The sequence below is a fragment of the Takifugu rubripes genome, chromosome 13 (assembly GCF_901000725.2).
Source record: "Takifugu rubripes chromosome 13, fTakRub1.2, whole genome shotgun sequence".
Lineage (NCBI taxonomy): Eukaryota > Metazoa > Chordata > Actinopteri > Tetraodontiformes > Tetraodontidae > Takifugu > Takifugu rubripes.
This window is the reverse complement of record NC_042297.1, coordinates 17,142,926-17,158,206: the sequence shown is the minus strand read 5'-3', so window position 1 is coordinate 17,158,206 and position 15,281 is coordinate 17,142,926. Positions and strand designations below refer to the sequence as shown.

Here is a 15,281-nt window from a genome sequence, read left to right as displayed (position 1 = left end):
TAAACATGCTAACTACCTCGTTTCCTGCCTCTTAAAAGAAAAAACAAAAAACGAGGGCGAGGGTCCATTTCGCCGATTAAATCAGATGTATATTCATGAGCTGCAGCTTCCTTGAAGGTTTCCTGATGAATGAGGAACAGACAGAGAACCGGGCTTTGATGTACTGGTTTTATCTTTTATTTAAAAACGTAACCAACGTAAACAAAGAGTTTTTCAAATCATGTCAGAGTTCAGACGACCAACATAACTTATTGCTCGAATCAAACATTCACATCCCGGATCCAACATTCTGCAACAGAGAAGAACAGAAGTTTCATCTTTTTTATTTTATTTATTTTTTCCCGCGTCCTGCGTAACCTGGCGGAGGCACGAACCAGCGTACCACCTTTCAAGTAAATGACCCGCTCTTGTCCTGTGACCTGGTACCGCGTCTTGTCATATGAGATGTGTATTGCATTCGGCGTCGTTTCCTTTTTCAAATATGTACATCGTTTCTCCCTAACGGAGGAGCCCCAAAAACCCAACAGGGGCCATTTTGTTCCTATCAGAAACAGCAGGCTTTGTGGGTTTGTCGCCCATTTCCATACTATCCACACTTATACAGTAGTAGCCGCTCCAAAGTTCCACCCTCAGCGGGCTGTATTATATCAACAATAGGTTTAAGGCAAACAGAAGGGGAAAAAAAGTATAAACTGTTTGCAAAGCTTCAGGCAAGTCACATTTACCATGTTGATGAAGATGATGTTTTTTTTCATGAAGTCCTTTTTCCGAGGTCTATAAAATATATCTCTGTACAGCTCTAATAGTCCTTTAGGGTTAGTGTTAAAACACACACACAGACTCGGGTCTTCAGAGGCCAAAGAAAAACAAAAGTCCATCTGTCCCTTCAGCTCCTCAGAGAACGGTCAGGTCGTGGCAGGACTTGGACTTCTGCCTGAAAGCCATCTTCTTGTTCTTGCGTGCGACCATGCGGCCCAGGAAGCGTTTGGCCTTCTTGCTGATGCTCTCCCTGCGCCTGCAGTTAGCCATGCGCCGCGCGTTGTCTTCCTTGCTGTCTTTCCTCAGGCGGATCTGTCTGACGATGCCCTCGAACAAATCCTGCACGTTGTGGTGAAGGGATGCGGACGTCTCGATGAACTTGCAGTCAAACACCACGGCGCAAGCGCTTCCCTCTGCAAAGACAGCAGATGTGCAGGAACTGATATTAGTACTGTTAGTTAATATGCAAACCTGAACTGTAGACAGCAGAAATTAGCCCTGGCAGTAGAAAGCAGCTTCCTGGCTCAGTGGTGTTAGGCCAGACCTCAAACTGACCTCAGAGTCATGTCCAACACAGAACTGTGGGGTTTGGCCTTGAAATTATAGCATCGTGTGTTGCTATTGGTATGGTGCTATTTCTCTACCCACGCTGCACATTAATGCAACAACTGGGCCACCAGATCACATGTAATCATGATTTAGGTGGATTTAATGACATTCATATATGATTCACAATGATACATTTTAATTTTACATTTAAAAACATTTTAAATGAGCTTTCTTTTAAACTTAAATCAGCCTAGCGCATTGTGTGTTTTGGTCAAAACTGGAGCTAACTTACCATCTACTGTTACTTCTCTTGACCGCACTAGATCACTCTTGTTCCCCACGAGAATTATGGGAATGTTTTCGGACTGGCGGGCCCGGCGCAGCTGAATACGCAGCTCTGACGCCTTCTCGAAGCTTGATTTGTCCGTCACTGAATACACAATGATGTAGGCGTCTCCCATCCTCATGCACTGCTCCTTCAGCCACTGGCTGTTATCCTTCATGAGCCAGAACACAAAGCACAGATCACTCAGCGCGGGTCCAGCTTGGTTTTTTTAAATGATGCAACATCCATGAAACCCATGGGGGTAGCGTACCTGTTCCCAGATGTCGTACAAGACAATGGACGCTTCTTCCTCATCCACCACAATACATCTGTCATATGTGCTTCCTAAAGGCACAGAGGAAAAAAAGATTAAATTAATATAATGTATCAGCTGTGCATCATCAGTGTTTTTGTTTTAATTTCTATCCTTCATAGCGTTTGCAATAGACTTTAAAATAAAAACCAAATCAGCAGTATCACAGCCTCCAAATAGATGCTGTTTACATTGTATTGTAGAGATAACAGATATTTGGAGTGAAGAGGGTGGTGCTTTAGAAAGAGTTCAAATCAGGATGCCCCAAAAACTGCCCTTTTCTTGGGTGTTAGCACTTTAAAATTAGCGTAAGAATGTGATGAACTCTCCAATATGGGCGTATGAAAACGCACGCTATGTTTATTAAACCCGCATTTAAATTGACTTCGGGCAATTATTCATATTTGTAAATATGCATTTGTACCATTTATCAACCTCCACCCTTCCTAATGAGTAAGCCACACCGTCCTGGACAATCTCCATCTGTGCGTTTGGCTGTGGTGATGAGTCACCAGCGTCGTCACCATTTACCTGCTTCATCGTAGTCGTGACCAGCATCCTCAACCCCTCCGAACACGCGTGCCAGGCTGGACTTGCCGACGCCGTGTTCCCCGAGAAGAACCACCTTGTACACCTGGGATTCGGTCTCGCTGCCGGTGGAGATGACGGAGTCGGAGGAGTCGGACGCGCAGCTGCCCCGGTGCTGCTCTTCCTGGGAGAAGGACGCGCAGCGCAGGAGGTTGGACAGCTCGTCCGTCTGCCCGGTCTGTGGGATGGTGGAGCGCAGGTCCCGGTCGTCCACCGGCATGCTTCTCCGGTGTAGGTTCGGTATATTCATGGGGAACGGCATGCTGCCTCTTCTCTTGTCCATGTTCCGTAATTTATCGCCCTTGTTCAGAGTCATTGTGCGTAAAACTCTGAGGACAGACACGAACTTGCGTAAATGTTTGCTCTGACAGGACAATAGAGCTGAAGTTATCCACACATCTGATAAATCACAGCGTATCAATAAAACATATGTTGCTATTCTAACAATCTACCAGATATCGGTTTAAATTTGTCTTAATCTCAAACAATAAAACACACATCAGGCACAGAGCGCACCGCCACTAAGAATATCACAATACTACAAAACACTTACTTGGTGCTGGTAGTTAATCCAATAATTTTGGTCTGAGGCAATGTCGAAAACACACTTTTTTGCTTGAGTCTGATCAGAGGCGCTGCTCATCCTACTTATATGAGGCTGGGAGTGACGTCGCCAGGGATTCGCCCCGGAGAATCACGTCTCCGCTTATTACGGCGGTGCGTAATGTTAACATCATACAGCGGAGGGGGTGTATGACTGGAAGAGCTGAGGAATCTCCCTTCCGCATCACCAAATGGAGAGCTTACCTCTGAGGGGGCGGCCAGGGAAGAATCGTTGAGCAGGGGAAGCCCACATCAAGCCTAAGTGATATAAATATTTAATACTGTTTCATGCAATAAATGTGGAAAAGGTGCAAAGGCGTCCAACGGCAACGCAGATGACTTTCATTAAAAAAGAAGATACAGTCATGGCTATGAAGGTCGCTAGAAAACAAGGGTCAAACTGGATCGCAGGCGATACATTTTTTGCGAATTATAGTATTATAGTATTGAGCATAATTAACGAAAAAACACAAACCAATCTTCATTATGTGGTGGCTCGACATTGTATTCTCTTAACAATGACAATCTACTCAGCATAATAACAGAGGCTTGCGATGGCGGTATTCAACGCTTAACATCTACATCCTTCACATATCATTTCACAGGTCTAACAAAGCCACAGAGAAGAAAGGCTTTAAAAATAGGCTACTGAACATGTAGACGCCATTTTAAAAAAATCTATAGGTGCATTGGCTTTATATTCTGGTGTTAATTAAATATCTTTAAACTGAAACCCAGATTGTAGCCTGCAGCATAGTGTATAGTGTACTGAAAAATGTAATTACAGTTTCCGTTTTGTGCGTATGATCTGTTGCTGCCCCCTTGTGTGTAAAGTGTATACTACACTTCTGTTTTATTTCCTTTGATATACATATATATCTTTTTAACCTTCACTTTTACTTTGTGAGTTATATAGATTTGGATCTATATAGAATAAATCGTAATTATTAAAAGCTGATGGATATGCTTCCAATTATATCAGTCATAGTCATGTACTGAATTCAGGTAAATTTGAACAGCTCTTTTCGAATGAAAAAAATCTCAATCAATCAATCAATCAATCAATCAATCAATCAATCAATCAATCAATCAATCAATCAATCAATCAATCAATCAGAGTGATTATTGCGCACTGAGGCTACGTCACTGTAACACCGGAAGTGAACGCTGGCTGCACTATTGCGCATGCGCAAACCGCTCGTGTCTTCGACCTCTACACCGGTGAGAACTCGCGTCTTCTATTGTGAACTTCTTATAAAAATACACGTGTGCTATTTCTGTGTAACCCGTTATCTTTGACGTTTGGCAACGCCTAAATGACCAATCATTTGGCTCTTTCGCTCCAGCTTTTTAAGCAACTTTCGGGTTGTAGCTAATCTTGACCTTTATTGTTTGGCCACTTTTGCATATATTGCGTCGCCTTACTGGCTTAACAGTCCTAACAGAGTCCTAAAAGAATGAAATAGCTGCCATGACTGGATGTACGTTTGATGTATGTCTTTGCGTTTTCTGCAGACTGTGAGTCAACGGCAGCGCAATCAGTCGACCACTACGCCTTTTCGCCATGTACGCTTGTGCTAAGTTCGTTTCTACACCCTCTCTGGTGAGTCTGTGAATGAATGGAATTATCAAAGGGCTCAGTGAGCCAGACTGTACAACAAGGTGTAACAATCTGCAATAAACTGAAGCAACTGGTTGTTGGGCCAGAACACGGTGTCACTCTGCTGTGTAGCTGTCTTTGACCCTGTCAGATAACGTTCATATGCATGCAAGGACATCTTTATTTACATGATCTGGACAAAAGTCAGCCACATTTGGTGGGTCTATCAGCTTCTTATGTTTAAAGGCCTTGTTACATTTGTCCACCAGTGTTGTTCATTCTGTGGTCATTCAAGTGTTAATGTGTATTTAGGCACATTTACTAAAAGGTGAACTTCCTGTGTGAATTAATATTTTCTGACTTTTGTTTTCTTCCACAGGTCCGTGCGGGATCTCGGGCTCTGCTCAGACCACTCTCTGCAGCTGTAGTTTCAGATGTCAAGAAATCAAATGTAATCCTTTATTTGTACTTGCAACTACTAGACCCTTAACACAAATTACATTTAACTTGCCAGGAGTGTAAATCACCTTATTTTAGGCTATCAGCAGACTAGAACAGTAACATTTATGGTGATACAGCAAAGTTACAAATGACAAGATATTTGCATCTATGAGGTTCAAACAGGTTTTCTACAGGTCCCATTTAAAATAGAGTTTGCACATTATTTTTCTTTATAGGCTTAAAATATTGTTATGGCTACATAGATCTGTGGTAGCAAATTTAAAGGAAACAAAGTCATTCTTTTTTGTCTTTTCTTCAGACTGCCTCCCTCTTGGCACCACCAGGTGGAGTGACTTCCCAGCAGCTGGTCGCTGTTCGGGGATTCCAGACCAGTGCTGTGAGCCGTGACATTGACACTGCTGCTAAGTTCATTGGTGCAGGAGCTGCCACGGTTGGTGTGGCTGGATCTGGTGCTGGAATTGGAACAGTGTTTGGCAGCCTTATTATCGGATATGCTAGGTAAATTAAACCAATTTTAAGACTAAATTTACATTTAATTGGTTATAGCTGTAGAAGCAAAGTAGCTAACTATAAAAAAATACCAAAAAAACGCTTTATCTCAGTGTAAGCAGATATTGATTTGGGAGTAAAATTGTTTGAATGCTTTACAGCTGAGTTTTGTTTTGTGTCCTTTCTCTCAACAGAAACCCTTCTCTGAAGCAGCAACTCTTCTCTTATGCCATCCTGGGCTTTGCTCTCTCTGAAGCTATGGGTCTTTTCTGTCTGATGGTTGCATTCCTTATTCTGTTTGCTATGTGAAGCCCAGAGGCTTTTGTCACAATATTAGCAAGAATTAGCTGTTCGAAATGCCTTATGATGGGGCTAAATAATTCAGATTGTTTTTGCCCTTAACTCATTGGTGTTTCTTCAGAGATTGTGAATCCAATAATGTATGTAACTCTGGCAAGCCTAAATTGTTTTAATAGTTTTGCCATTGTATTGTATATTTAATCAAATGTTTGTTAATAAGCATGCAACTAATAAGAGAAATAAACATTTAAATATTAATGTGTGTTTTTTTATACCACTTTTCTGTCAGTTTATGTTGAATAAATCATCCCATTTGCCTGAAATATCTCAACATTTAAAAAAAAAAATTAGATCCGAAACAAATTACAAAATGATAATGGAACTTATGCATAGGCAATTTTTGTAACCTAGAGTGTGTTTTTAATCCGGTAATTTAATTTTCGAGCTCGCTAAATCTTTTAAAAGCAACTGAACACAGGCTCAGTTTCTAATACCTACGCTAGATGGCGCTGCGAAATTGCATTATGGTGCATTTAAAATACTACTTCGACGCCTTAATGCAAAGTCCTGGATGGACCTGTGAACAGCAGATGTGATCACCTAAACCTCACGATCCCAATAATGATTTGAGGAGAATTTCAGCCGTTTACCAGGTGGAACTAATTATCCAAACACGGAACAAAAAATTGAGGAAGGACGGAATTCAGCAACGGACTTCTCCCTTGAGTATCATCTCTGAGTTTTTGAACGTTTATGTATGTTAGATGATGATAGCAAATAGATAATTGAATTTCAAAATACATGGGGCCAATATTCCAACTTTACCATAGATGGGGGATTTTTCGTTTGACAAAATTTAAGCTTGATCCGTCGTGTAACTGTCATACTGGTCCCTCGGTTTTGGACGTGAATAACCAAAAAAGAATCTCAAGCAACCAGGTAAATACACTTAAGTCTTTATTTATTATGACTAAGCTTCAGACTGTACAAATAAAGCTCCTGAATGCTGCGTCCTTGCTTCCAGTGCTAGCTTTTGTTCTGAATTGGCACAGATTATACGCGTTAAAGAGTTTTAACTTGACCTTTGTCCATGTGATATTTTACTAGTATTTTCTTCATAACAAAAGGTCCACATTATATTTACATGCCACAGTTTCAAACACAGAAATAAAACCAATAATGTTTTTTTTTAATAACAGGTAACAAAAAAGAGCAAAAAGGGAAAGTTGTTGTGCCAACAAGTACTGGATAGCTTTGACCAGCAGTATAATCAGGAACTTGGACCTTTATGGCCACTTGCAAGGTAAAATTTTGTTTAAGAAAAAAGTCTGGTTTCATATAGATGTCTGTTCTTCATTCACTGGGATTGCTTTTCTCCACAGAGAAGTCCTCCTGGACCCCCACTCCTGGCAGTATGCAGTCATGCTTAACCGTTTCAGCACTGTGACAGACATCACACAGACTCTCCAATCACAGGGATTTTCCACATTCCTGCCACAAGTGGATGCACCAGGGCTGGTTTATAATGGCCCTTCAACAGTGTCAAATTTAAAAAACCAAGCAGGAAATGACTCACTCTTGCAAACTCACTGCATTTCCAAGTGCCCCCCGAATGACTCTCATGACCAACTTGGCAGCACTTCTCATATGTTTGTTCCAGAGGTTCCATCACCTTCGGTCTGTTTTCCATCTACTTCATTACAGTGTTACATCCACACATATCCACTGCGGTTCCCCTCTCAGCTTCACATACCCGGACAACTGAAGCAGTATTACCTCCTGAATGCTGCGTCCTTGCTTCCAGTGCTAGCTCTTAAAGTCAGGGATGGAGAAAAGATTCTGGACCTTTGCTCTGCTCCTGGAGGCAAAGCCTTAGTGATAATGCAATGTGCTACACCAGGTGAAATGAGAGCGAGAAGTTAAATTTTTATAAGCTTCTATTGAATTGTATTCATTTTATTCAGTTGGGTATAAGAATGCAGTGTTTTTGAACAAATTAAGTGGATTTGCAAAATGGCTATGATGTTTTTTTGAGCTTCCATCAAAAATTTATATTACTTATGGGCTTGAATATTAGTAACATGTAATAACACAGTTTACTTTGTTCTAGAACTTCTTTGTTGTAATGAACCGGACCCTCACAGACAAAAACGGCTGGCCAAGACCTTGGAGTCATTTTTGCCTCAGTCTGTGACCAACAGAGTGATTTTGTCTGCACAGGATGGACGGTATTTTGGGCACAGTGAAGTCGGGAAATATGATAAGGTGGGTTGATACGGGTGTCACGGTTGTTTATTATTGTTTGATTTTTATAAGCAAACACCCATTTTTGCACCCCAAACGTTTAAACCAAACTGAAAAAGTACACCAATGATTGAATTGTCGCTCTTGCTGCTCTGACGCAGGTTCTAGTTGATGCTCCATGTTCAAATGACAGGAGCTGGCTGTATTCCCAAAATAACCAGCAGGGGGAGCAAAGGTTAAAGGAAAGAGCTAAGCTACCTGCGCTTCAGGCCCAACTACTGAAGTAAGCCTCATCCTTGAAAATGACTCCAAACTTTACAATTATATAGATTTATCACCAACAGAGTCTAGTTGTAGGTGATATTAATTCAATTTGTGACTGTGGTAAATGCTTTAGTATTAAATGGCATCGGATTGAATATCATTGCACTATTTTACATCACTGTAGGTCTGCACTGTCAGCGGTGCGCCCAGGTGGTGTGGTGGTGTATTCGACCTGTACACTCTCCAGCTCTGAGAACTACAGTGTTGTAAAGACGGTGCTGAAAGACTGCCCTGAGGCTGAACCTGAAGACCTGTGGGAAGAGCTGGCTGTTTCTACCTCTAAATATTTCACCTTCTTTAACTCAGGAGGACACACGCTTCACGACTGGCCCCTGTTGCAACAGAACATCATGTCCTGTAATCACCACAGACTGGGGATTTTAGTGGTTCCTCAGCCTGGCAAGACTTGGGGACCCATGTTTTTATCTCGCATTAAAAAGAAGCAGTAGTTTAAAAATAGTGCCAAAAGGATATGAGGAAATGAAGAAGTGCAATTTTGTTTTTCTGCTCGTATTTTACATCTTGCGAGAAGTAAATATCCCACAGGCTAATGACACTGAAACAAACAGAGAAAGCTACATTCATCACATTTCAAATAAAATATTATATACTAATATATTATTATTTTTTCTGTTTTCTATACCTTTCACTGGATCTGTTGGACAAAAGTTGGAAGTTAAGCCGTTCGCAGCAGGTTGGAGGGTCTCTGGTCCTGTTGTGTGCCAAAAATTGCAAAGTATACTGGTAGAAAGGTGCTTATATGTCTTCACAGCACCACCGTGGTACTCTTGAGCAAGGTACTGACAGTAATTTTATGTACCGTACTTTTTTTCTTTTTTTTTTACAAAATTAATAAATATAAAAGACTCAAGGGTCTCTTGTTTGTTGATGTACTATTATGTCGTTGATGTTTAACTTCATTAATAATTAGCATTTTGCCTAGTTTCTCGGATAAGATGGCAGAGAATGGTGAGATATATTTCTTGGTTAGGGCGTATCATACGTACACAATTTTTCACTATGTATTATGGGATGCATTGAGTAAATAGGGAACAGTGTTTCTTTTAAATGGCTTACACCCAAGAATCAGGCTTATAATGGAGAAATCACACATACAAATACATGTTATGGTTTATTACCCTGGAAATATGGATTTATCACAGGGGCCAGAGCTCAGTGTGTAGTTATTGACTCAGCAAAGCTGATGGATGGATGGGATGGATGGATGGATGGATGGAGAGGAGGTGTAGGTGAGAAGAATGAGAGAACTAATTGGGTCACTGTGGTACAGTTCTGAGGTCCACCCACTGCATTTCTGGTGGTATTAAACTTACTTATTGCTTTGTAGACACATATGTTGCATCAGAAACATGCTTCTTTAAATCATCAGCCGGGCTTACGTGCGCGATTCGTCCCCCAGCTATTTTCAGGAAATTACTTTAAATATTAAATACGTATGCGGTATTTTTGTGTGACCTGTGCTTGATTGTCCCAGAACTGTAACGCTGCTGCTGATATCTCGCAGCGTGACACTACATCATGGGGTAAATGTTTCTTTTCCTGTCTGAGATATTAGAATAATAACCTGAAACACTGAGCAATCGGGAGCTAATTAACTTTCCGATTTCCTTCATTTCTGCTACTATCGCCGTCCCGTCTTACTCCGAATGAAGTCGAGCTGGAGTTAATGATGTCTGATGTGCAATCGCTTGATTTGGGAGGCAGCATCATCCCTTGCAGTGCTACGAGGTAAATGAAGTTTATGGAGCTGCAGAAATGAGAGAACTCCACTGAACCTAAGTGTTATTGGGACACGTTTATATAGATGTTTCTACCGGCTGCTCCACTTCTGCCTTTGATTAATAACGTCAGCATCTGATACGTGCTCATCATCATGTTGCCAGTGTAGCGAGATGTTGGGTTAACCACGTTTGTGACCTTTGGCTGAACCCGGCTGTGTTGATGCTCCCCCATATTGCAGTCTTCCCTCAAGGGGAGAATCTCTAAGCAGCTTTCCCTCCACTTCAAAGGGAGAAAATGTAGGCCTCCTTTGCATAATCAGGTGGGGAACAGCTTTTTGCCAGAGAGGCAGGAATTAATTTGTACCTCCGCCAGATGTAATCATTAAAACTCTAGTTGCTGACAATAAACCGGGCGGCGAAGGGGAATAGGGAAGGAATTGTCAAACAGCGGGTAAAAGGAGAAGCAGCAATTGGGTACAAGATGGGCCTGAATGCCAGAGGACGCCACCGCTAAATCGGCTAATCTGGTTTGAGCTCGGTTAAGCCAGAATGACATTTTTTCTCCAGTGGTAACATTTAGCTCTGTCAGTCAGCTCGGACATCCTGACATCACTTTAATCCCTGCTGCTGATAACCATTTACTACACACCTGCCGTGATGTAGCTGCCAAAGTCAAATACCTGTCAGGCTGAAAGTCTGGAGACAGGTGCAGAATTTAAAGCTCAACCGCGTCGCGTCTTCTGCTTCCATCGTCTGATTTTCCATCCGTGTGCATTTACGTATTCCTCTCAAACAGCCTCTGCATTAAATGCGTAACTGTGTTTGAATCTACAGTCTACTGTTTGTCACCTGTGTCCATATTCAGTCAGTGGAAGTGATTATCCCTTGAAAGAATGAAACCTACTTATTTCTTTATGTGCAGAAACAGAGGAATATTTTAGCTGAGTTCTAGTTTTAGAGTAAACTAGCCAGAGTGAGAAGATAATCCTGGAAAGAACAATGGTGTTAGGAAGGCACAAAGAGGAGCAGGTGGTTAGAATCCAGCCAATCCATTATGGTTATCATGTGGCCTTTTCTGGCTTAAAATATGTGAGGATGCCATAAAAAAAGAAGCTAGTTTAGAATCCCTGTAATCTGCATGCAGGACTAACTGGATGCAAAGAGAAGCTTTTGTGTTTTGTGGTGGATATCAGGTACGCTCACTCAGACGTTGCCCGAGGAAGACGAAGAAGAGGATGACAGAGTGAGCGAAAGATCCATCAAGATAAAGAAAGACGACGAATCTTTCATCTTCTGATCTTCTGTCTCTCCTTCTCAAAGAGTCCAAATGTGATCCAGCTAAGGAGGATTAAAAGTGGAGTTCTGTTGTTTAGGAACTTGACGGGGGGGGGGGGGGGGGGGGGGTCTTTGTCAGTAGTTGGTATCCAAGGACACGAGCAGAAAAACTGGGGAAGCATTTCCCAAAAGTAATTGAATGGATTTAGTTTCATTTTAATGTGACCCTCAGCAGCAGATGAGGAGCAGCCAGAGAAGATCTTAACCGTTTTTCTAAAAGAAGACGAGGATAAATGACACTTCACTAATAACATAAGATGATTACAAAATAATTGGGAGCACTTTCAACCTACTTAACGCGCTGATAAAGTGGATTTTGTATTTGATAAAATTGTATTCGTCAGATTTGATACACATGCGCTTGCTTACGCAACACATTTATTATTCATATTCACTTGCTGGAGGAGCGCGCGGCGCTGGAGTGGTCGACTCTGCCTCTCAGTGTTTCCACTGCTAGAAATATTCCGATGTTTGCAGAAAATGACACTGTGCTTTAATCCTGGATTCAACAGACTGGCGTTGCCAATGTTGTCGGAGTCGAATAAAACCGTCCGTCGCCATTGGCGTTCCTGAAAACACTGAAGGCTCATCTGCTAACAGCATGACTCAGTAGTTAGGGTGCTGAACGGCGGTGCCCAGCGCCAGCACACCCACCTTGTTTCCAGGGTTTCACGCACGCACACACACACACACACACACAAGGTGACACCGAGCTCACAGCAGTGTATAATATGAAGTCAGCACAAAGGCAGACAGCAGACAGGAAATGCCTCCTATTTTTCCTCCCTGTTGATTTTTCCACTTTACCTGCCTCCCCGTCCCTGCTGTGCATTCGGAACTTGCTATTCTCCCTATCTCCTTGTAGCTGGATGACTTTTTCTCCTCTGCGTGTGTGTGTGTGTGTGTGTGTGCCTGTCTGAGTGGCTCTCCCCTCTCTCTCCCTTTGATCTCGCTGGTTCTAGCCCAGAGTTCCACAGTGATGCAGGATGACTTTTCTCTGCCTATTAATGTCTTGACTCACTTGCCGCCTTTCTGGCGTCCACTGAGACATCATTTCCCTGCTGTGCACATTCTATTGACTGGCCCTGTCGCCCTTAACCACAAGCATGCGTACACGTGCATGAGAGGGCTTCATAAACAAAATAAACCAGACACATTACAGCTCCCCTTCGTTTTTGGGTGGATTACTCAGCAGGCTCCATTTGGAAGTAGCAAATAGTGACGTCAGCACCTCTCCGGTGTCCTGACGGTCGGCTGCGGGAAATGTCAAACTCTGCCCTTTCCTCAGCTCAGGCATGAAACACCGGATACTTGTTTTCTGACTGAGTCGCCTTTCTGTGTGGATTTTTCCATGTTTTTTCTGTGTGTGTGTGTGGGGGGGGGGGGGGTACTGTGTGTCTGTGTGTGCCCTGTCAACCTGACCTCAGTGGCTGCGAAGCCTGACTGACCTTTCTCTGTGTGTACTTCCTTCCACAAATGAAATGCGCGCAGGGAGTGTTACTACGTAATTGTATTATCCGATTATTTAATTCAAGGAAGTGAGTCTGTGTGTCTTTTGGTGGGGGTGAATGTCTGAGAAGTAAAACTCCAGGACGACTGGAAGAAACTATTTTCCCTTTGGCATTGTAACAATCTGGTAAAGATAAATATGAAGTGAGGTGTGTGTGTATGTGTGTGTGTGTGTGTCAAGGTGACTCACCTGGCCTTGTGCACAAAATAAGGAAAATCATCATTCTTGTGTTGCAAAGGTGACTCATCAGAAATATGCTTCGCATCAACTCATTAAACTCGGAAGCTTCGCATGCAGAGCGCCCACATAAACAGATGCAGTGTGATTATTAATGATTCACCAGCTTTACCCGCCCGTGTTTACACGTGTAGTCAGCTGTGTTGACATCGAAGAGGCCACTTGGTGCTTTATTTATATTTGGTTAAAAATGCATAAAATCAATACCTCAATTGGTCGGATAGTCACATGACAGCGGTCAGGTAGAAGCAGCTACTGGACTGATTTCTGGCTGGTTTGTTCACTTTTGAGTAATAGTGCTGTAATGAAGTCTGCTGGGGGGGTGGGGGGGGGTGTGACTGGGAGGTTGCCGGTTTGAACCCCGGATGGCAAGGCCCGAGAAGGAAAGACCTGGACTTGGAGTGGTGACCAGGAAGCAGACTGGTGTGCAGGACCACCATCTGCCCACCACCACTGGCACCACTGTTGGCCCTTGAGCAAGGCACTGAAACCCCTCAGATGCTCCACGGGCACAGGTTGCCGGCTGCCCTCTGATGGGTTAAATGCAGACACATAATTTCATTGAAGGTGTGTGATGACAATGATTAATATTAATTAATTCTTCTTCTTTTCATTTCAAAACCCTGTTCTACCACCCAATCTAATTTTTTCTGAAATCCTTCATACACGAGACAAAGGAGCACGTTGGTCTGCATCTCCCGCCTCTGTCTTCCATCCAACCTCCTCCTCTCCCTTTCTCTCCTCCCCTAAGTGCTGCAGCTCCTGGTCTGAAGCCTCAGGGAGCCGTGCAACTTGATTGTGTTTTGATGTTCTTGTAAAACTAACAAGTGCACTCAGACTCGGGACCCATAACATACATTTTTGAGGCTGTTCACCCAGAAGGAAAAGAGATGAGGCAAGAGCAGCAGTAGCTCCAATCACGACACACAACATACACCAAGGACAGAAATGCCTCACCATACATGTTAGAGAAGAAATGATATACCTTGTATTATTATTATTATTATTATTATTATTAGTATTATTATTATTATTATTATTATTATTATTATTATTATTATTATTATTATTATTGACCAGATCATTATTAGTCAGCTTTATTCCTCTCAGACACTGATTCAGACACAATTTAAATGGACAACACATCATCTATTATTAGAATATTGTGTAAAACCACCTTCAATGTTCAGCTATTTCTAATATTTGAAGCATCATCTTTGTGGTGTGGATCATATTATTGAGCCAAAAGGACAGCAGCTAAAGACATTCTTTTTCTTCCAGTGGACATCTGAGCAGCCACATCAGGGTTGTCTGAGGCTTAGAAGGACAGTGGACTTTCAACAGAGCAAATATAAAAGGAAGTATGGATGTAAAAAGGGGAAGAGAATCTTAGCGATTGATAGTCTTAGTTTGATGATCTGGCCTTGTTTGTTTATATTTGATGTCTGGAAGACCGCAATATTTCCAGAATAAGCCGGTTGAGTTGTTACAATTTTTGTCTTTCATACTGACGGACATCATAATCCAGTTCACACCCAAATATCAGATCAGAGGTGTCTGCAAAATCTGGGGGGTCAAGTCCAAAACGTCAGGTTAATTAGAAAAAGCTCTGAGTTTTACGTCTGCTGTCCTTGTTGGAGAGGCATTCATTTAATGTTCACTTTCTGTAAGCACAAAGCTTGTTTTTCCCATTTGTGTGGCCATTTTGGACTTGAACACGCAGCCCTTAATCCCAGACTGTTTAAACCGCTGCCTTAACTTAACTTTAATGAAAAGCCATCCGTGACCTTTTGACATTTTCAAATTTGCAAACGCTGAACATTTTTTTCAAGGTCACGGAACCTCGCTCATGGCTTCATCGATCAGAGGACTCGGCGCCCCACTGAGCCTGTTAGAAACAC

General features: G+C 42.3%; 3 protein-coding genes across 3 annotated transcripts; 2 read left to right on the top strand and 1 right to left on the bottom strand.

Moving 5' to 3' along the window:
* Window positions 1–154: 154 nt before the first annotated feature.
* On the bottom strand, window positions 155–3,298 carry rrad (Ras-related associated with diabetes). The gene is made up of 5 exons (XM_003969671.3): window positions 3,088–3,298; window positions 2,478–2,863; window positions 1,905–1,978; window positions 1,601–1,805; window positions 155–1,172 (listed from the first exon to the last, which is right to left on the bottom strand). Exons 2-5 carry the CDS (start codon window positions 2,848–2,850, stop codon window positions 895–897), a joined length of 930 nt encoding a protein of 309 aa, XP_003969720.1. The 5' UTR covers window positions 2,851–2,863; window positions 3,088–3,298; the 3' UTR covers window positions 155–894.
* Window positions 3,299–4,279: 981 nt separating this feature from the next.
* Window positions 4,280–6,246, top strand: LOC101062993 (ATP synthase F(0) complex subunit C2, mitochondrial-like). Its single transcript, XM_003969670.3, has 5 exons — window positions 4,280–4,358; window positions 4,653–4,740; window positions 5,117–5,188; window positions 5,498–5,697; window positions 5,883–6,246. The coding sequence occupies exons 2-5, from the start codon at window positions 4,702–4,704 to the stop codon at window positions 5,995–5,997; spliced, it is 426 nt and encodes a 141-aa protein (XP_003969719.1). The 5' UTR covers window positions 4,280–4,358; window positions 4,653–4,701; the 3' UTR covers window positions 5,998–6,246.
* A 345-nt stretch (window positions 6,247–6,591) lies between these two features.
* nsun3 (NOP2/Sun RNA methyltransferase 3) lies at window positions 6,592–9,170 on the top strand. The gene is made up of 6 exons (XM_011610111.2): window positions 6,592–6,927; window positions 7,188–7,291; window positions 7,371–7,888; window positions 8,099–8,253; window positions 8,394–8,515; window positions 8,681–9,170. The coding sequence occupies exons 1-6, from the start codon at window positions 6,790–6,792 to the stop codon at window positions 9,003–9,005; spliced, it is 1,362 nt and encodes a 453-aa protein (XP_011608413.2). The 5' UTR covers window positions 6,592–6,789; the 3' UTR covers window positions 9,006–9,170.
* The last annotated feature ends 6,111 nt before the right edge of the window (window positions 9,171–15,281 follow it).